At 42.1% G+C, this 21,744-nt stretch overlaps 1 protein-coding gene and 1 long non-coding RNA gene across 2 annotated transcripts; one reads left to right on the forward strand and one right to left on the reverse strand.

The window, feature by feature from the left end:
* Positions 1-272: 272 nt before the first annotated feature.
* LOC135558856 (aquaporin FA-CHIP-like) lies at positions 273-3,018 on the forward strand. The gene is made up of 4 exons (XM_064993029.1): positions 273-730; positions 1,591-1,752; positions 2,039-2,119; positions 2,411-3,018. The coding sequence occupies exons 1-4, from the start codon at positions 368-370 to the stop codon at positions 2,585-2,587; spliced, it is 783 nt and encodes a 260-aa protein (XP_064849101.1). The 5' UTR covers positions 273-367; the 3' UTR covers positions 2,588-3,018.
* Positions 3,019-5,872: 2,854 nt separating this feature from the next.
* Positions 5,873-20,960, reverse strand: LOC135558859 (uncharacterized). The gene is made up of 3 exons (XR_010458408.1): positions 20,816-20,960; positions 8,136-8,300; positions 5,873-6,724 (listed from the first exon to the last, which is right to left on the reverse strand). It is a non-coding gene; the product is annotated as an uncharacterized LOC135558859 (long non-coding RNA).
* Between the last annotated feature and the right edge of the window lie 784 nt (positions 20,961-21,744).

Below are 21,744 nucleotides of genomic sequence, written 5' to 3' on the forward strand. Positions count from 1 at the left end.
GAGCAGCCGCTCTGATTTGCCAGCTCTAAAGCAGTTACACCACCACAGCCAAAAGTCCAAAGAAAAAAAAGGAGGTAAGTGCAGCAGAGTGAGGGGGGGAAATGAGAGAGGGATAGAAGGAAGAGAAACGAGAGACGGATGGGAGGAGGGGAGAGAAAAATAGGGAGAGGGAGACTAGTAAAAGAGGGAGGGTTTTCTCATTAATTCAGCAAGCCATTCCCTTTGACTTTTTCAGAGCCTGCCCCCCTGTCATTATCAGCAGAGGCCATATAAATGCAGCCTGTTGATGATGTTTTTGAGTTCCACTGACACACCACTCTACATCCCATCTCCGAGAGGAACATCATAGGCCCAGGTTGCAGCCAAGATGAGAGAATTCAAGAGCAAGGCTTTCTGGAGGGCCGTACTGGCCGAGCTCGTGGGGATGACCATGTTCATATTCCTCAGCATCTCGGCTGCCATTGGGAACTCAAACAACACTTCTCCTGACCAGGAGGTGAAGGTTTCTCTGACTTTTGGTCTGGCCATCGCCACGCTGGCCCAGAGTTTGGGCCACATCAGTGGAGCCCACCTGAACCCAGCAGTGACACTGGGCATGCTCGCCAGCTGCCAGATCAGTGTGTTCAAGGGGGTGATGTACATCGTGGCTCAGATGCTAGGCTCTGCACTGGCCAGTGGTATTGTCTATGGAACCCGGCCAGAGGGAAATGCTGCACTGGGGGTCAACGCTGTGAGTGGCACTTTTTGGTTTTATATAATGCAAATTTGGATATATGTGGTTTATGTGTGTCCTTTTCAATTGAACAATTTACTGGTGTTTCAGTAGAAATGTTGGCTTTCAATTCCATTTTATGGGAAGTGTTTGATCAATTCATTTCTTGATCAATTAATATTGCATCTCATGGTCGTTGGCCAAGAGTAATGCACATGAACCTGCGTGCACTGCATTGATAAAAGAGTTGATTGAACTTAGTTTAATTCTTTTTAAAGGGACTCAAATGGGGTGCCATTCATGGTTGATTAGAGTGAGCTTTGATGCACCGGCTGCAAATAGTTGACAAACAGAATCATGTGATGTTGTTTATGATCACACTAAGGCGTACCCAGCATAGGTGCTTCTGCTGTCCTCTAGCGAATATAGGGTGTACTGTTGCATGGTAATTACTTTCCCATGCATGCAAAACCTCCACACCTCCTATAGACACAAATGCATATTATATGTAATTTATTGAGCTATTCATATAGAGGATCATCATATCTATTTGCATTAAAGTAATTCAGAAGTATTTAAATTGGGCATGAGCAAAGCCTGTGAGAATATATTATCAGTGTTTGACATTTAGTTTAACCGTGTAAAATTTCAGTGAGTGAGAATACTAAGGCTTGTTCAGACTTTGCCAGACTATAATCAGCCCGTTAGAAGTTTAAATTAAAATGTTTCCTCCTCATCCTCCACTTCAATAGAGAAGCTTTTGCTTTGTCAGATATTTACAATAGGACGTGGCAGTTGAGAAAAACATAACGCTGAACCACACTGACAAATTGCTTTTGTTCGGCTCCCCCTTTTGCCCTCCCCATTCCCTCTCGTAGCTAAATGGTGTCTCTGCCAGCCAAGGCGTTGGCATCGAGCTCCTGGCTACCTTCCAGCTGGTCCTGTGTGTCATAGCTGTCACTGATAAAAGGCGGCACGACGTCACCGGCTCTGCCCCCCTGGCCATTGGGCTCTCTGTCGCTCTGGGACACTTGGCAGCCGTAAGTAACTTATAGCAGTTTGTAAACGAGGTAACTCCTCTAAAACACGCATCTGATTCACAACGATAGATTTAGCAACAGTATTATTATGATGAATCGCCACTGAATTAAAAAGCTACATTTTACTCAGTGGAAAGGTTGACTCCGTTTAATTTGCCCCTTAAACCGTAGGCCTAACCCTACAACCATGTCAGAAACGATCATTTCCACTGATTTCACATCCGATCTTCTCATCCCTCATATTGACTTAATACATGTCTCTGTTCTTTGTTGTTGTTTTGCGCAGATCAGCTACACCGGCTGCGGTATCAACCCTGCCCGATCCTTTGGACCTGCTTTGATCATGAATGATTACACAAACCACTGGGTAAATTGGAGTGGAGCGGAGAGGGTGTAGGAAGGCGTGTGTTTGCAGGTTCCTTGTATTTAGTGTGACATCAATGTCATGACCAGTAAATTCAATAAACCTCGAAAATGATTGCCAAAGCTGAGCTACTTTCAATAAAGTAGTTACTGAGTGACAGCATCTCTATTGTTTCATTGTACGGTCCAAGTTAAGATAAAACTATTGAGAACAAAGTTAAAGTTAACCCTGAAATATTTGTCTTCAATCTGTTCTTCCACTGATTAATCAATTGACTTATTTGCACCTTGGCAGGTGTACTGGGTGGGGCCTATGTGTGGAGGTGTGGCAGCTGCTCTGGTCTATGACTTCCTGCTGTACCCCAAGTTTGATGACTTCCCTGAACGCATGAGGGTCCTGGTCAGTGGTCCTGTGGGAGACTATGATGTCAATGGAGAAGAGACCGCAGCAGTAGAAATGTCATCAAAGTAGTATTGTGAGAGAAACACCATAGAGTGTATAGTACCTTGGATATCTAACTATACTCCTCTAAAGAAAACATTTACATTTCCTTTAGAATGGGAGCAGTTCATTTGTTAGTTCAAAATACTGATCATGAATTTGAAAGAATTCATTACTGAACTACCGATTAGTATCCCAAATGAACATAAGTAGCCTATTCGCTAACATTTATTAAACATATTTCTTTATACAAGAGTTGTTGGAACATCTTGCTCTTTGTTCAAATATTTCCCCTATCAGTATTCTATATACTGTACAGAGTCATTTGTTTTTGTATATTTTCTATATTACTGTTTTATGTATAAACATTTTATTTCTTGATGTATAAAGTTTATATTTCTGTTTGCAATCTTGAATTGTCTTTCACTTTTGTAAGTAAATAAAACACCAGATGTACCCCTCCTGGCATTTTTCTCTTCATAAACTGTATCCAACTGTCTATAACAGTGCCCTTTTTATTTTCATTTTATCTCCATAGAACGTCTGAGCCAAGACCATTAATTTGTCAAACACATAAACAATGTAGGTGTTTCTCAGAGGGTGAGGGCCGTGGAGAGATACAGATAAAGATATTTTCACTATCAAAACATAAGACGACAGCAACACCTGTGATCAGGTGAAGAAACAGGAGCCTTATCATCATCAGTCCATTTCCTTAGCTCAAATCAAACTTTGTCACATGCGCCGAATACAACTGGTGTAGACCTTACCGTGAAATGCTTACTTACAAGCCCTTAACCAACAATGCAGTTCAAGAAAGAGTTAAGAAAATATTTACCAAATAAACTAAACCAAAAAATTATAAAAGGCAACATTAACAATAACAAGGCTAAATCCATGGGGTACCGGTACCGAGTCAATGTGCGGGGTTACAGGTTAGGCATGGTAATTTGTACATGTAAGTAGGAGTAAAGTGACTATGCTTAGATAATAAACAGCAGTGTAAAAACAAATGGGGGGGGTCAATATAAATAGTCCTGGTGGCCATTTGATTAATTGTTCAGCAGTCTTATGGCTTGGGGGTAGAAGATGTTAAGGAGCCTTTTGGTCCTAGACTTGGCGCTCTGGTACCACTTGCCGTGCGGTAGCAGAGAGAACAGTCTATAACTAGGGTGGCTGGAATCTTTAGGGCTTTCCTCTGACACCTCCTAGTATATAGGTAGGATGGTATGGTAGTAAGCTTGGCCCCAGTGATGTACTGGGCCACACGCACTACCCTCTGTAGCGGCTTACGGTCAGATGCCGAGCAGTTGCCATACCAGGCAGTGATGCAACTGGTCAGGATGCTCTCAATGGTGCAGCTCTAGAACTTTTTGAGGATCTGGGGACCCATGCCAAATCTTTTCGGTCTCCTGGGGGAGGGGGAGTTGTCATGCTCTCTTCACGACTGTCTTGGTGTGTTTGCATTGGAGTCATGCTTGGCCACATAGTTGTGCGTGAACGGGAAGTACAGGAGGGGACTAAGCACACATCCTTGAGGGGCCCCAGTGTTGAGGATCAGCATGACACACGTGTAGTTGCCTACCCTTACCACCTGGGAGTGGCCTGTCAGGATGTCCAGGATCCAGTTGCAGAGGGAGGTGTTTAGTCCCAGGGTCCTTAGCTTAGTAATGAGCTTTGTGGGCACTATGGTGTTGAACGCTGAGCTGTAGTCAATTAACATCATTCTCACATAGGTGTTCCTTTTGTCCAGGTGGGAAAGGACAGTGTGGAGTGCAGTAGAGATTGCGTCATCTGTGGATCGGTTGAGGCGGTATGTGAATTGGAGTGGGTCTAGGGTTGCCGGGATGATGCTGTTGATGTGAGCCATGACCAGCCTTTCAAAGCACTTCATGGCTACCGACGTGAGTGCTACGGGGCAGTAATCATTTAGGCACGTTACCTTCGCTTCCTTGGGCAAAGGGACTATGGTGGTCTGCTTGAAACATGTTTGTATTACAGACTCGGTCAGGGAGAGGTTGAAAATTTCAGTGAAGACACAAGCCAGTTGGTCCGTGCATGCTTTGAGTACATGTCCTGGTAATCCGTCTGGCCCCGCAGCTTTGTAGAAATTAGGTAAAACGGATTTAAGTTTGCCTGCATTAATGTCCCCGCCCATTAGCTGCGCCGCCCCTGGATGAGCATTTTCTTGTACGCTTATGGCTTTTTACAGCTCATTGAGTGTGGTCTTAGTGCCAGCATCTGTTTGTGGTGGTAAATAGACAGCTACGAATAATATAGATGAGAACTCTCTTGGTAGATAGTGTGGTCTACAGCTTATCATGAGATACTCTACCTCAGGTGAGCTATTCCTCGAGGTTTCTTGAATATTAGACATCACGCGCCAGCTGTTATTGACAAATAGACAAACACCCCCCCTTAACTAGAATGAGTTATCCTCTCTTCTGGGTTCTTTCGAATCCACTGTGTGCATGGGTCATGAGTATGTTTACTGGACAACTCAGACCAATCTGCATTTTATTTGGTTACAAAAAATAAAAACAGAGTGTGTAAGAGAATACAGGATTCAAAACATTTGATTGTAAACCATTGTTAAATTTGTGTTAAAATGTTTCCCTTCTTTGGGTGGGATGAACAGGAAATCAGAGGTGTGGGTTTGACTGATTTCTCATTCTGGCCTTGTACAATGAGTATCTCATTACCATAGTTACCAAAGCACCAATTGATGGGTGGCTAGAGAGAGCTAGAATAGTTATGGGTGCACTGCTCACCACAATATTGTGTATCAACAGATACATTATTTTCAAGCAACGTAATTAACCTTAATTCAATATCATTCATCGAAAATATAACAAAACATAATGATTGGCTTTATAATAAGAGAAAGGGGAAAAACATTCATTTCATAGTCAAAGCATTTCAATTGGCTCAATTGTTCCCCTGCTCATATGTTGCTGACACACACCAGGCCTTACAACGCCTGGACAGATATTCTACATATCAGCTAACCACACATTGTATAGCAATCTGGTGTCTGACGGCACAGTTGATGACATGGCACGCAACCATTGGTTGATGCGTGCAGCGTATGAGCAGGGGAATGCGGCCATATATATCACCTGCCCAATCATGTCTAATCAGTGATTACTTTCAAACAAAAGGGGGAAGGAAAGGTGAACTTTCAAAGAATTCTAACTCTATGGCATGACTCTCAGCTGATTCCAATTCAACTCCAGCCAACCAATGTACTCAAAATTAACTGTTGGATGAGATGTAAGCTGCAGGGCTGAAACTTGTGAGGGTGTATCTTACAAATTTAGCATACCAGTTTCAATAGTGCTGCGTAATACCATTGACCTAGTGCCCATATGAATTGGCCCCAACAATATATATGTGTTTTATATTGCTAGTGCTATAGTGTTTGAAGTCAGGCCAAAAACCACAGATTCAAATCAAATCAAATTTTATTTGTCACCTACACATGGTTAGCAGATGTTAATGCAAGTGTAGCGAAATGCTTATGCTTCTAGTTCCGACAATGCAGTAATAACCAACGAGTAATCTAATCTAACAATTCCACAACTACTACCTTATACACACAAGTGTAAAGGGATAAAGAATATGTACATAAAGATATATGAATGAGTGATGGTACAGAACAGCATAGGCAAGATGCAGTAGATGGTATCGAGTACAGTATATACATATGAGATGAGTAATGTACGGTATGTAAACATAAAAGTGGCATAGTTTAAAATGGCTAGTGAGACATGTATTACAGCAATTTCCATTATTAAAGTGGCCGAAGTCGAGTCAGCATGTTGGCAGCAGCCACTCAATGTTAGTGGTGGCTGTTTAACAGCCTGATGGCCTTGAGATAGAAGCTGTTTTTCAGTCTCTCGGTCCCAGCTTTGATGCACCTGTACTGACCTCGACTTCTGGATGATAGCGGGGTGAACAGGTAGTGGCTTGGGTGGTTGTCCTTGATGATCTTTATGACCTTCCTGTGACATTGGGTGGTGTAGGTGACCTGGAGGGACAGGTAGTTTGCCCCCGGTGATGCGTTGTGCAGACCTCACTACCCTCTGGAGAGCCTTACGGTTGTGGGCGGAGCAGTTGCCATACCAGGCGGTGATACAGCCCGACAGGATGCTCTCGATGGTGCATCTGTAGAAGATTCACTTGGTGTTAATAATTTAAGTGTGCTGCACGTGATTCCAGTCTATGGGATTAATGATTTGTAATTGAAAGGGTGGTGTGTGATTTATGCTCCACGCATTTGAAAATTGAGTGTCTTTTGGGGAATTGCTGCTTCAAATTAAAAAATGTATGCAATTCTAACGAGGGACATCCTCTACAATGTTTCTCATAAGATAATTTACATTGTAAATAGCCAAGTTATTTGAAATGACATGTAATTGGTTTTCTTATGGAACAATCGCTCAGGCCTCAGTACAGGAGTTCCAATATCTTGACAAGATTGAGATTTCTAATTTCCTTCAAGATGTTAGCTGTATATTAGCCCTAGATCGTGACTCTGTTCCATTACATTAGACATAAGTCATTGGATGAAGACATCTTCTGTAAGGGGGGAGTTATAAGAGCACAGACGCTCAGTTTGAACATTAACGTGCATTGATTGTGGTGCGGTTTTGGAAGCATAAGGACCTTATCTTTCATATGAAAGTGAGAAATAATTTTCAAAAAGAGTCAATTGATACAGAATCGATTCACGTTTTAGATGGAGTAGCTTACAGGTCCTGCACAGCCATCCTATTTCCCAAATAAAAAGAGCCTTTGAATGACAAAAACATTACCCATAATATTGGTACACTATTAAAATGCTCAGAATTAAAGAAACGCTACCTTTTCTCTCATCTCATCTCTCATGGGTGGGCGGGGAGCTTATATTCATGAGCTCGCCTTGACTGACAGCTCTTTGAAACACCCTTATTGTCGTGAGCCATGTAATTGATGACAAGGTAAAAAATGTGCCACGTCATTCCGAGACCAAATATACTGATCAAAAATATAAAACGCAACATGTAAAGTGTTGGTCCCATGTTTTGAGCTGAAAAATATCAGAGAAATGTGCACAGATTTGTTTACATCCCTGTTGTTGAGCACTTCTCCATTGCAAAGGTAATCCATCCACCTGACGGGTGTGGCATATCAAGAAGCTGATTAAACAGCATGATCATTATACAGCTGCTCCTTGTGCTGGGGACAATGAAAGGCCACTCTAAAATGTATAGTTTTGTCACACAACACAATGCCACAGATGTCTCAAGTTTTGAAGGAGCATGCAGTTGGCATGCTGACTGCAGGAATGTCCACCAGAGCTGTTGCCAGAGAATGTAATGTTAATTTCTATACCAAAAGCTACCTCAATGTTGTTTTGATTCGTACAATTTGTAACACTCATCTCCTGCCCTAATGCTTGAAAAAAAAATCACACAAAAGTGAATTTCTTAGGCTTTAGGAAATGCAACCAACTACAGAGATTGATGGGGAGGGGAGCAGGAGAGGAGGGGGACCCATGTACCCCACTTCAATCAAGAAGGCTTCAGTCACCCACCTGGTATCGGTCACCCCCAAGATTGAAGCGAAGAGACAAATCCAGCTATGGCCTCCTCCTGGGCAGACAGTGGTCCTGGGATGGACAGCTTGCACAGCTTCTCCACATATGGCACTGGATCAAGGGTGACCTCTTTGAGGTGATCCAGGAGCCTATCAACGTAGCCTGTAATGTTTTTGAAAAGGGAAATGTTTGTTAAATGAGTAGTTAATGTTATGTACTGTTCTAAATTATGATGCTATCAAATTTGAAATATGCAATCTTTGGTTGAGCACTTTTTGGTAACTTTTCAATGTTTCTATTTGGAATATGTGTGCCTGAAATGCTCAAATGATTTGAAATGATCTGTCTTCACAGGCTTCACAGCATATCCCCTTTAACATTGGGAAAGCTGATTTTGTGTCACAGCATTCCTGCTGCGGTGGTTGCCTGTGAAGCTGTGCAGACAGTAAATTACAAATACTAAACACAGCAACTGCTTTTGTGTCCTGAGAGTTGAGACTCAATGTAGGGAGCTTAGGGATGGATGAAGAAAAAAAACATACAGTGACCATCCGGAGTGTTACAGAAAATATACAGTCCACAACTCAAAACAGCTACGGCCACAGCTAGGCTATTTCCAAGCAAAAGACTGCCAGTCTCACGGTAATTGGCAGTTAGTTAACATAAACACATGTAGCATTCCCAGGCCTGGAGATGCTGACCCTGTTGCTGTAACACACCTGATAGCGCCTCTGGAATATCCTTATTATTTTAAAAAGCCGAATAAATCCATTTAAAATACACCACAATAGATCTATTTTAGGTCGGTGTAAAGACATAACAGAATAAGAGTTGGCCTACTGTCTGTTACCTGGCTATGCTCCATTCCATAGGCTGTAGGCTAGTTCCTTTAGCAGACAAGATATGCTCAGGTCCTGTGCCTTTATTATATACTAGGATTTTATAGTAAGAAGAATATAATTGAGCTGAATAAAAATAGAAAGCATATTTTTCCCATTCTGGAGCAAGTGAGCATATGAAGTGGTCATTTGAAACAGACCCTATGCTCTAGACGTAGAGTTACTTGTCAACTTCAGTTGTGAATGATGCAAACCTTCAGATGTCAGCGATTTAAAAACATACAGTTGTGTATATATAGTGTATGTGGACACCCCTTCAAATGAGTGGATTCGGCTATTTCTGCCACACCCGTTGCTGACGTGTATCGAGCACACCGCCATGCAATCTCCATAGACAACATTGGCAGTAGAATGGCCTTACTGAAGAGCCCAGTGACTTTCAATGTAGCACAGTCGTAGGATTTCTGCCCTGCTAGAGCTGCACCGGTCAACTGTAAGTGCTGTTATTGTGAAGTGGAAACGTCTAGGAGCAACAACGGTTCAGCTGTGAAGTGATAGGCCACACAAGCTCACAGAACGGGACCGCCTGGTGCTGCAGTGTGTGGTGCGTAAAAATCGTCTGTCCTTGGCTGGAACACTCACTACCGAGTTCCAAACTGCACAAGAACTGTTCGTCAGGAGCTTAATGAAATGGGTTTCAACGGCAGAGCAGCCGCACACAAACCTAAGATCACCAGGCGCAATGCCAAGCGTCGGCTGGAGTGGTGTAAAGCACGCCGCCATTGGATTCTGGAGAAGCGGAAACGCATTCTCTGGAGTGATTAATTGCACTTCACCATCTGGCAGTCCGATGGACTAATCTGGGTTTGGACCCTTAGTCTGGGTTCCAATATCTAGTGGAAAGCCTTCGCAGAAGAGTGGAGGCTGTTACAGCAGCAAAGGGGGGACAAACTCCATATTAATAAACTCAAGCAAACAGCAAAATTAGCTTTAAAAAACAAATAAAACAACACCTCACAACGCCTCTCTGCTAGCTGACCTAGTTGTAATGTCCGTTACATTGAAAAACATTGAGTTTGTCCTACAGTATGTTGGTGGTTTTGTTTTGGATATATTTCACACCTAGGGTAGTTACATTTTCTCCTAATAATATTTTAGTATTTTTTCCCCACATATAAATACAGTATGTTTTGTTATTAAGTAATATATTTCAACACTTGTAATTATTTATTTGAACTTTCCTGGACTGAAAGGCCGAATGTCAGCCACAAATCTGTATGGACTCAACTCAGTGTAATGTTCAATAGAGTACCTCATTGACCTCATTACATCATATGTCCATCATCCAGGAAACACCACCAAACAGTAGTTGGCATCAATAAACCTAGACTTCAAGGTCATCAGAAGTATGGCACAGGTCCTTTTACTATTTGAAGAATTAGCTGGATGTCCCCTGGAGTCATTCCAAGGTGTCTACAGTAACAATATGAGGATGAGGATCTGATAATGGGACATTAAAAGGCTATACATTTTGCACCAGAAAATGAAAGATGATTCCAGCATGGAGAGGATACCCACTGTGGAGAGGATACCCACTGTGGAGAGGAGATCCAATTGGCAAAACCTGGTTGAATCAACATTGTTTCCACATTTCAACCCCCCCCCAAAAAAATATGTGATGAAATTGAATCCATGTTGAAAACTCATTTGGAGTTGCAAAAAGTCAAACGTAAGGGCATTCTGTATGTTTTTTTCACCAAACTTTTAACCTAAATCCAATGACATGGTGTTATTTCACGTTGAATTCAGAATTACTTGACAACTCAACCCGAATGTAAATCAAAACTTGACGTTGAACTGACGTCTTTGCCCAGTGGGTAGGGAGGGTATTGGGTATTTAATGGTCCCTAGCCCACACCCTGGGCCTGCGCTAATCATTGAGTAACGACCAAATTACTTTAGCTTTGCCTGTGGAGTCAATCTGAACAGATAGGGACATTGGACTGGAAGTAAATACATCCATATCCAGCCAGTGGCCCCAGTGAATACTAACTAGTAAGTTATTCTTGGCAGAAGCCCCAATCAGAGGCAGGAAAAGCTCTGTGCTTGAATAAACATCCTCTCGTTGACTGCTCCTATTATTTTACTCTGTGTGCGGGGGATCATTAACCTCTAATGTTTTCAACCCAATTACTATTGGAGTCCCCTGGAGGATAGTCAAATGGAATAAGGTGTACAATCTAGCATGTACTGGATGTGTCTGTTTGTTCTACATCTCAATTGGAAACAAAACATCGCAGTCTGGTACGGCAACGCCGCTGACCGCAAGGCTGTACAGAGGGTGGCACGCTCAGCCGAACGCACCATTGGGTGCCCACACTGCCTGCCCTCCAGGACACCTACATCAGCAGGTGTCGCAGGAAGGCCAATAACATCATCAGTGAACTCAGCCACCCGAGCCACGACCTGTTCTTTCCGCTTTCATTACTGGATTATCGTGGCAAAAACTGTCAGACTGGCCAATCACTTCTACCTGCGGACCATCAGACTGCTGAATACCCACCACTAGGCCCACTCCCCCTGCCCCCCCCCCCCGCCCCTGCCCCCAGTCTTCCTAGTGTTATTGTTTCATTCACTTCTTTTTGACCTGCCCTGTTGGAGCTTAAGAAAATCAGTGTACCCTGCGACTACATCTGCGACCCTGTGCATGTGACTGATAAACTAATCTAAACATGTCGCCCCCTACAAATGATGCAGCTTCCCCCCTTTGGGCCAATTTCGAACGAGTGTGACTAACACGTTGTTGTTCATTACTATACAGTGCATTCTGAAAGAATTCAGACCCTTTGACTTATTCCACATTTTGTTACGTTAAGCCTTATTATAAAATTGATAATTAACCCATAATGACAAAGCAAATACAGGTTAAGACATTTTAGCAAATTTGTTCAAATAAATGGAAATATCACATTTAGATATGTATTCAGACCCTTTACTCAGTACTTGAAGAACCTTTGGCAGCGATTACAGCCTCGAGTCTTCTTGGGTATGACAGTTTGGGAGTTTCTCCCATTCTCTGCAGATGCTCTCAAGCTCTGGCATGTTGGATGGGTCGCTGCACAGCTATTTTCAGGTCTCTCCAGAGATGTTTGATCGGGTTCATGTCTGGGCTCTGGCGGTGCCACTCAAGGACATTCAGAGACTTGTCCCGAAGCCACTCCTGCATATTCTTAGCTGTGTGCTTATGGTCGTTGTCCTGTTGGAAGGTGAACCTGCACCCCAGTCTGAGGTCCTGAGCAGTTTTTCATCAAGGGTCTCTGTACTTTTCTCCATTCATCTTTCCCTCCATCCTGACCAGTCTCCTAGTCCCTGCCGCTGAAAAACATCCCCACAGCCTGATGCTGCCACCACCATGCTTCACTGTAGGGCTGATGCCAGGTTTCTTCCAGATGTGACGTTTGGCATTCAGGCCAAAGAGTTCAATCTTGGTTTCATCAGCCCAGAGAATCTTGTTTCTTATGGTTTGAGAGTCCTTTACGTGCCTTTTGTCAAACTCCAAGCGGGCTATATTGTGCCTTTTACTGAGGAATGGCTTCAGTCTGGCCACTCTACCCTAAAGGCCTGCAGAGTGCTGCAGAGATGGTTGTCCTTCTGGAAGTTTCTCCCATCTCCACAGAGGAATTCTGGAGCTCTGTCAGCGTGACCATCGTGTTGTTTTTTTTGTGGTTTTTTTTACCTTTAATTTACTAGGCAAGTCAGTTAAGAACAAATTCTTATTTTCAATGACGGCCTAGGAACAGTGGGTTAACTGCCTGTTCAGGGGCAGAACGACAGATTTGTACCTTGTCAGTTCGGGGATTCGAACTTGCAACCTTTCGGTCACTCGTTCAATGCTCTAACCACTAGGCTACCCTGCCGCCCCGTGTTATTCGTCACCTCCCTGACCAAGGCCCAAATCTCTCCCGATTGCTCAGTTTTGCCAGGCGGACAGCTCTAGGAAGACTCTTGATGGTTCCAAATCTCTTCCATTTAAGAATGATGGAGGCCACTGTGTTCGTGGGGACCTTCAATGCTGCAGAAATGTTTGCATGCCCTTCCCAGATTTGTGCCTCACAATCCTGTCTCAGGGAACTACGGACAATTCCTTCGACTTCATGGTTTATTTTTTAGCTCTGACATACACTGTCAACTGTGGGACCTTATACAGACAGGTGTGTGCCTTTCCAAATAATGTCCAATGAAATGAATTTACCACAGGTGGACTCCAATCAAGTTGTAGACACAATAAAAGGATGATCAATGGAAACAGGATGCACCTGAGCTCAATTTCAAGTCTCATAGCAAAGGGTCTGAATAATTATGTGTATTCAGTACCAGTCAAAAGTTTGGACACACCTACACATTCAACGTTTTTCTTTATTTTTACTATTTTCTAGATTGTAGAATAATAGTGAACACATCAACACTATGAAATAACACACATTGAATCATGTAGTAACCAAAAAAGTTTAAACAAATCCAAAAATATTTTATATTTGAGATTCTTCAAAGTAGCCACCCTTTGCCTTGATGACAGCTTTGCACACTCTTGGTATTCTCTCAACCAGCTTCATGAGGTAGTCACCTGGAATATGTTTCAATGAACAGGTGTGCCTTGTTAAGATAATCTGTGGAATTTCTTTCCTTCTTAATGCATTTGAGATAATCAGTTGTGTTGTGACAAGGTAGGGGTGGTATACAGAAGATAGCCCTATTTGGTAAAAGACCAAGTCCATATTAAGGCAAGAACAGCTCAAATAAGCAAAGAGAAACGACAGTCCATCATTGCTTCAAGACAAGGTCAGTCAATCTGTAAAATGTTAAGAACTTTGAAAGTTTCTTCAAGTGCAGTCGCAAAAACAATCAAGCGCTATGATGAAACTGGCTCTCATGAGGACCACCACAGGAAAGGATGACCCAGAGTTACCTCTGCTATGGAGGATAAATTCATTAGAGTTAAATGCACCTCAGATTGCAGCCAAACTAAATGCTTTACAGAGTTCAAGTAACAGACACATCTCAACATCAACTGAGGAGGAGACTGCGTGAATCAGGCCTTCATGGTCGAGTTGCTGCAAAGAAATCACTACTAAAGGACCCCAATAAGAAACTTGCTTGCTCCAAGAAAAACAAGCAATTAGACCAGTGGAAATTTGTCCTTTGGTCTGATGAGTCCAAATTTGAGATTTTTGATTCCAACCGCCGTGTCTTTGTGAGACACAGAGTAGGTGAACGATCTCCATGTGTGTGGTTCCCACAGTGAAGCATGGAGAAGAAGGTGTAATGGTGTGGAGATACTTTGCTGAAGACACTGTCAGTGATTTATTTCCGATTCAAGGTACACTTAAGCAGCATTACTATCACAGCATTTAGCAGCGATGCGCCATCCCATCTGGTTTGTGCTTAGTCCCACATCATTTGTTTTTCAACAGGACAATGACCCAACACACCTCCAGGATGTGTAAGGGCTATTTGACCAAGAAGAAGAGCAATGGAGTGCTGCATCAGATGACCTGGCCTCCACAAACACACAATCTCAACCCAATTGAGATGGATTGGGATGAGTTGGACCACAGAGTGAAGGAAAAGCAGGTAACAAGTGCTCAGCATATGTGGGAACTCCTTCAAGACTGTTGGAAAACCATTCCAGGTGAAGCATTAAGGCAAAGGGTGACTACTTTGAAGAATCTAAAATATTTTGGGTTTTGTTTAACACTTTTTTGGTTACTACATGATTCAATATGTGTTATTTCATAGTGTTGATGTTTTCGCTATTACATTTTAAAAATAAAGAAAAACCCTTGAATGAGTAGGTGTGTCCAAACTTTTGATTGGTACTGTAAGGTATTTCTGTTTGTTATTTTTCATAAAGTTTCTAAAAACCTGTTTTCGCTTTGTCATTATGGGGTATTGTGTGTCGATTGTTGAGAACATATATATTGAATCCATTTTAGAATAATGCTGTGACGTAACAAAATGTGGAAGAAGTAAAGAGGTCTGAATACTTTCCAAATGCACTGTAGCTCCCACATTTGGCCAATCAGTGTACGCATCATTGACCGAAGTTTTGTCAAAATTGGGCCAGTGCTGTCTGAGATATCACGTGACTAATGGACAGAGACAGATCCACAGTCCCCTCCCCGATTTCATCATGGGGGACAATGAACAATTGCCTGCAGCAGAGTCAGATATCAGTCGAATTACATAACAACAGAAAGTAGGCTACTTGGTGTACGAATGCAAGATATATAACTTACACTACATGACCAGAACTATGTGGACACCTGCTCATCGAACATCATTCCAAAATCATGGGCATTAATATGGAGTTGGTCCCCCCTTTGCTGCTATAACAGCCGCTCTCCGCTCTTCTGGGAAAGCTTTCCACTAGATTTTAGAACGTTGCTGCAGGGACTTGCTTCCATTCAGCCACAAGAGCATTAGTGAAGTCGGGCACTGATGTTGGGCGATTTAAACCTGGCTCACAGTCGCCGTTCCAATTCATCCCAAAGGTGTTCGAAGGGGTTGAGGTCAGGGATCTGTGCAGGCCAGTCAAGTTATTCCACACCGATCTCGACAAACCATTTATGTATGGACCTCGCTTTGTGCATGGGGGCATTGTCATGCTGAAACAGGACAGGGCCTTCCCCAAACTGTTGCCACAAATTTGGAAGCACAAAATTGTCTAGAATGTCATTGCATGCTGTAATGTGAACATTTCCCTTCACTGGAACTAAGGGGCCTAGCCCGAACCATGAAAAACACCCCCCCCCACCACCGAAGTTTACAGTTAGCACTATGCATTGGAGCAGGTAGCGTTCTCCTGGCTTCCACCAAACCCAGATTAGTCCTCCGGGCTGCCAGATGATGAAGCAGGATTCATCACTCCAAAGAACTCGTTTCCACTGCTCCGGACTCCAATGGCGGAGAGCTTTACACCACTCCAGCCGACGTTTGGCATTGCGCATGGGGATCTAAGGCTTGTGGGGATCTATGGCTGCTCGGCCATGGAGACCTATTTCATGAAGCTCCCGACGACATTTCGCGGCTGAGCCGTTGTTGCTTGTAGACGTTTCCACTTCACAATAACAGCACTTATAGTTGACCCGGGGAGCTCTAGCAGGGCAGAAATGTTACGAACTGACTTGTTGGAAAGGTGGCATCCTGCGATGGTGCCACATTGAAAGCCACTGAGCTCTTCAGTAAGGTCATTTTACTGCCAATGTTTGTCTATGGAGAGTGAATGGCTGTGTGCTCGATTTTATACACCTGTCAGCAACGGTTGTGGCAGAAATAGTTGAATCGACTAATTTGAAGGGGTGTCCACATACTTTTGTCTATATTTATGTATTACTTCTGTGTTACTGCAAGGGACGAAGAACCAAGTTAAAATCAGACAGTGATCTGCAAACAAACAAGGTAAAACGTTTGTATTAGATAAGGTTAACTGTAAAGTATGTTTTGTACACAATTGTTCGTAAGCCAGTGAAGTTGAAAAGCCTTGGTTATTCTGTATTTGCTAAATCAATCAAATGTAGATCACAAAAAAAAGGTTCAAGCGAGTTCCTGCTACTCCTTTGTCTCGGTTCTTGTGATTGCAGTAAATGTGCTCACTGAAGCCAACTAGCGCATGGAATATCAACCACTACTGCGAAGGGAGCAGAGAACCCTTACCTAGTAGTATCACTGCTCCCTATCATCTGTCTCAAAGAATCATTTGGACGTGTTTTCAAACGATTCAACGATTCAATACTGTAGCTTATATTAATTGTGCTAGTATGGTAGTGGAGATGTGCTGGCCTGCTCAAGTTAATACATTCAGCCTCCATGCCTCTGTTCTGTCTGATGGCAGCATCTTCCCCTGCCATCGTCCCCTGTCATGTGAAGGGCCTAATAGCCCCTATTTCTATTGTGTGTTCAACTTCTGAGGTCATTGCATTGTGTTGGGCTTCTGTTTTTTGATGTTGGCCCTCCACGGCATGAACCATGCACTTTTTGTTATCGTGTGTGATGGAATTCGTCTCGTCCTGTTATTTGACTCATGTAAGAGGTCATCATCATTTGTTTACGGAGGCTGGGTAGATACAGTAAATGGAAGGATGGATGGATAGGGATGTAGTGATTCTACTGTGGAGCCCTGACTGTATCCTGTGCAGTGGCGATTTAAGCATGTAAATGTTGCACTGAATGACAAATCACCACTGTGGCCGAGATCCTTCCATATTCCCTTTTGTAGGTCTGTGTGGCTCAGTCAGTAGAACATGGAGCTTGCGACGCCAAGGGTCATGGGTTCGATTCCTGCTGGGATAACCCATATGTAAACCACTTCTGTAAGTTGCTTTCAATAAAAGTGTCTGCTAACTTGCATACATGATTTGTCACTTATTCCTACCATATTGAATTGTATATAAATGCATATAGAAACACATCCGTATAGGACATTCCCTCTATCTTTGACCCTGTGCATTGAGACATTACCTGGTTCAAACAACAGTATTTATTAGTAGTGCTTAGCCTCGGCCTTGTCATACCCTCTCCATAATATCCCAACTGTTTATTTCTAATCTGTGTCCTCCAGCAGACACATGCCCCACCACCTGATGTCTACATTAACCGTGTTGAGCAATGTCGAGCCCTTATCTGTGACCCCAGAGAGACTTGATGCATTCCCACCCTCTCTGCTTCTCATCAGTTACTGGTAAACAGTCAGAACTCGCTGTGGCAGTTGGGGGAGCGACACTGCTGAGGTATGTAACCTAGTAATTGTTTTGAAGTTGGAGGTGAAGTTCATTTGCACATGGTTATCATCATCTGTGACGAAGGGGGCGAAAGAAGAGAACTGTGTACAGTCAAATTTAGGAGGAACGAGGTGCCACTCAACTGCTGGGTCAAGCAGTCATGACTTAATATTTTTTTATTTGGATGTTTTCTTTTATACATTTCACACCAAATAGAAACATACACATATGACTACATCTCCTCTGCCCAGACCCACATGCTCACACCCTCATCCCTAGTGTCTGCATTATAAATAGCCACATGGCCTTAAATTTTACCAATTTGTTTTTCTCGGTCGCCCATGCTATTTTAATATTTCAATAATAAATAAATTGATTTATCCATTGTGTTAATGATGGCAAGTTAATTGATTTCCAAGTTTTTAATATACGTTTAAAAAAAATGAGTGATAAGAGAATGGTCCAGCCCATTGTGTATCTCACAACACCCTCACACAGTATGCCGTGTCTTGAGATATGCAGACAGGCAGATAAAAAGTATGTTTACATTGTAACACTTCTGACATCTGTCTTTCTAGCTCCGCCCATAACTTTTGGACTTCATAGCATTCCCAGAAAGCATGGATTATTGAATCACTGTTAGTTTTACACTTAAGACATGACTCTGCTGTTGTGCTGTAGAATTTGTGAATTTTGTCACTTGTATAATACATTCTATACATTGGTTTATACCGGATTGAGCGTATATTTTCGTTAACTGTAATTGCTTTAATTTAGCTCCAACTTTCCCTCCATCTTGTGCCAACATCAGTTATTTTAAGTCTTGGTTCCAAAAGTTGATTTTTTTCTAAGAGATTGTCAGTTGCATATGCTCTCTACAAGGTTTTGTATAGCTTACCTATCATATGAACATCCTTTTCAGACTCAAATAAAATTTCCTCAAGGTTGCTAAAAGATTTCCAATCTAAATTTTGTGATATGTAACTTTTAAGTTGCATGTTTTTGAAATTCTACATTGGTCAGTCCAAAATATATTTTTAATTCTGTCATGGCAATAAATGTATTTCCTGTTACCACGTCATTTATGGTTTCTATGCCTTTAGTTTTCCATGTGGATCAATTTATAGGTAAATTCTGAAAAGCTATCCAAGGATTGTTCAATAAGGTTATGTTTTTAGGGAGTGATATTGCTTCTTGCAGAATATGTTTCATTTTCTTCCATATTGTTATAGTGTTCTTAACTATCTTAACTATCCACCTTATCTCAGCTCACTGGTCACCATAGCAACACCCACTCGTAGCACACGCTCCAGCAGGTATGTTGCAATGTCAATATCCAAAGCCAACACGTACTTTGGCCGCCTTTCCGTCCAGTTCTCTGCTGACAAGGACTGGGACGGTTTACAAAAATCTCTGAAGCTGGAGTCTTATATCTCCCTCTCTAACTTTAAGCATCAGCTGTCAGAGCAGCTTACTGATAACTGTACCTGTACACAGCCAATCTGTAAATAGCACACCCAACTACCTCATCCCCATATTATTACTTACCCTCTTGCTCTTTCGCGTCGCAGTATCTCTACTTGCACATCATCGTCTGCACATCTATCACTATTATCAGTATTAATGCTAAATTGTAATTAATTAGTGGGGCTACTTTGTCCCAAAATGTTGAATAGAATTCTATGGGAAAGCAATCCATTCCTGTTGCTATTCTCTGTGTGAATGTTTTTAACAGTATCTAATATTTATTCTTAGGTGATTCTCTTTTTTTAGTGATGATTTTTTGACAGCTGATAATTGCTTCAGAGTTGTTGAGTCTAAGAAGACTATAGGAACCATTCAACTGTTCAAATTGGATTGATATCGATTTTCATAGAAAATGTTAAAGTTGTCATTAATTGCATTGTTTTTCCTTACTGCTTTTGTACCTGTATCTTCAAAGATGATAATTGGTTTAGCATGTATTCATTTTGTGAGAGCTGCGAGATATTTACCAGGTTTATTTTCCATGAAGTAATATGCTTTATCTGAGTTAAACCTGTAGTTGTTGGCTCTCTTCAAAAGTTATATATCGCATTAAAGGCATCCCAAATTATATCGGGGGTTGGCTTTTCTCTGTCCTCTGTCTACATGTGTAATGGTAAAGGTTTAAAATGTTTAGTTTCTGTATTTAATACGTTTTGGTTACAGAAAATGTGCTCTGTTCATTCTCAAAACTGTCGCTAAGTGTATTGGTGTAATTAAACGGAGGATGATTCGATATCTCTATATCATGAATTTTTGAATCCAGAAAAATGGAGTCAATTCTTGAATAGCTTTTCTTACTTTGAGGGGAAAAAAGGAATAGTCTTTTGTAGTTGGGACTTATATTTTCAGCCTCTTTGGAGGCCCCCTAAATGTGCCCTCTTTTCCAGCTTTTCTTAGCCTTGTCTCCTCGGTGAGATATCAACACCTCCTGGTCCACCATTTGCAGTCTTGTTGCTCAAACAGAAGCACCCATAACACCCCAAAGTTAAGTTATAAGTGTCTCTCATTTTCGAAATGTGCTGCACTGCAGAAACCCAACAAAATGTTCCTAGTCTGTTAAACACATCAGCATACTGGACTCTTGCTTCAAACATGCCTCTGGTGCTGAGAGCAAATATGGAGGCTAAAATATGAACACATCCAACTATAGAACGTTGGTCAGGTTATACAAAGTACCAGACCCAACTACAAATTAGCTATGCAACAACAATTGTCAAATGTCACACACCACACAATGTCACACACAGCAAAATGTTCATATTGATCAATATCAGAAGTTAATGATTAAAGATGCACGCCAGCTATTTTGTATATATACAGTAATATTCACACACTTAAGGGTGTTTTGTAGACACAACTGCAAACTTCAGGAGTTGGCCATTCAAGGATTTGGTCTGATGGGTTTACTCTGATGTCATCGCCCCCCCTCCCGACAATAAAATCATGGCATTGACTCATGTCACTGAACCTAAGTACATTCCATAGAGAGGATCAATCTGACAAAAGCACTGGCCCGTTTTGAAACGACACAAACCTTTCTTGCAAAAACACAGCACTGAAGATGGTGGTAAAAAGAAGCTAGAAATTCCACTGAAGTGTTACTTTTATAACAGCTGATTAATGTTAATGTCCACTTAGCTCATTCTCTTCAGAAGGCCCTGCCAGCTGCATACCGGAGCCGACTAAAAGTTGCACACAGAAGCTGTTGTCTTTACTTCAGAGAACACATCATTCATCTAAGAGACACACGTGAGCACGCACACACACTCAAACAAACACTTTACCGGCTACACACTAACCAGTAGTCCAGTGTGGCAATGCAATGTACAATTTCTCCTTATCTATTTGGTTTCTGTCCACCTCCTTTTGGAGGCATGGGAACAGGCCTCGGAGTATCTAACATCACACGTCAGCCTGGCTTGACCATTGGACAGATTATTATGGGGTTATCTTCTTCTTCACACAATGGCAGGGGCAATACAGGGGACTAAAGCTTTCAAAAGACTTGAGATGATTTTAAATGTCAGGAAATGTGCGGTCTGAGAACTGGGAGATGGGGACAATGTTCCTAGGGTTGAATCATTTGACGTCATCCTGTCATAGACTACAGCCCGACTGAGGGCAGAACATGCGGAACATGCAGTCATTCAGACAATGAGTGCACTCACGGAGAGCACGCGCATGTAATGGTTGTTCAATTTTAGAAGTGTATTAGTGCCATCATCTGGCCTCATGTAAAACTACACATCCACCAATAAGTAGGCTATTAATTACAATTAACATCCAGGGAATACACGATAAATCATCCATGTTGAACTGGTTATAAAACAACGTTTTTGCACAATATCTAAAGGCCAGCAATGTATTGGATTTTGCAATGCCTATGCCTCGTTTTTAACAGTGAGTTGACGATGGTTTTCAATTTATACCTGTGTTTATGATGATCTTCCTAGTAAACTTTGA

The sequence above is a fragment of the Oncorhynchus masou genome, chromosome 17 (assembly GCF_036934945.1).
Source record: "Oncorhynchus masou masou isolate Uvic2021 chromosome 17, UVic_Omas_1.1, whole genome shotgun sequence".
NCBI lineage: Eukaryota > Metazoa > Chordata > Actinopteri > Salmoniformes > Salmonidae > Oncorhynchus > Oncorhynchus masou.

Coding starts and splice junctions, on each gene's coding strand:
- LOC135558856 (XM_064993029.1), top strand. CDS start 368: ATGAGAGAATTCAAGAGCAAGGCTTTCTGGAGGGCCGTACTGGCCGAG. Junction 731..1,590: donor CTGCACTGGGGGTCAACGCT/GTGAGTGGCACT, acceptor TCCCTCTCGTAG/CTAAATGGTGTCTCTGCCAG. Junction 1,753..2,038: donor CTCTGGGACACTTGGCAGCC/GTAAGTAACTTA, acceptor TGTTTTGCGCAG/ATCAGCTACACCGGCTGCGG.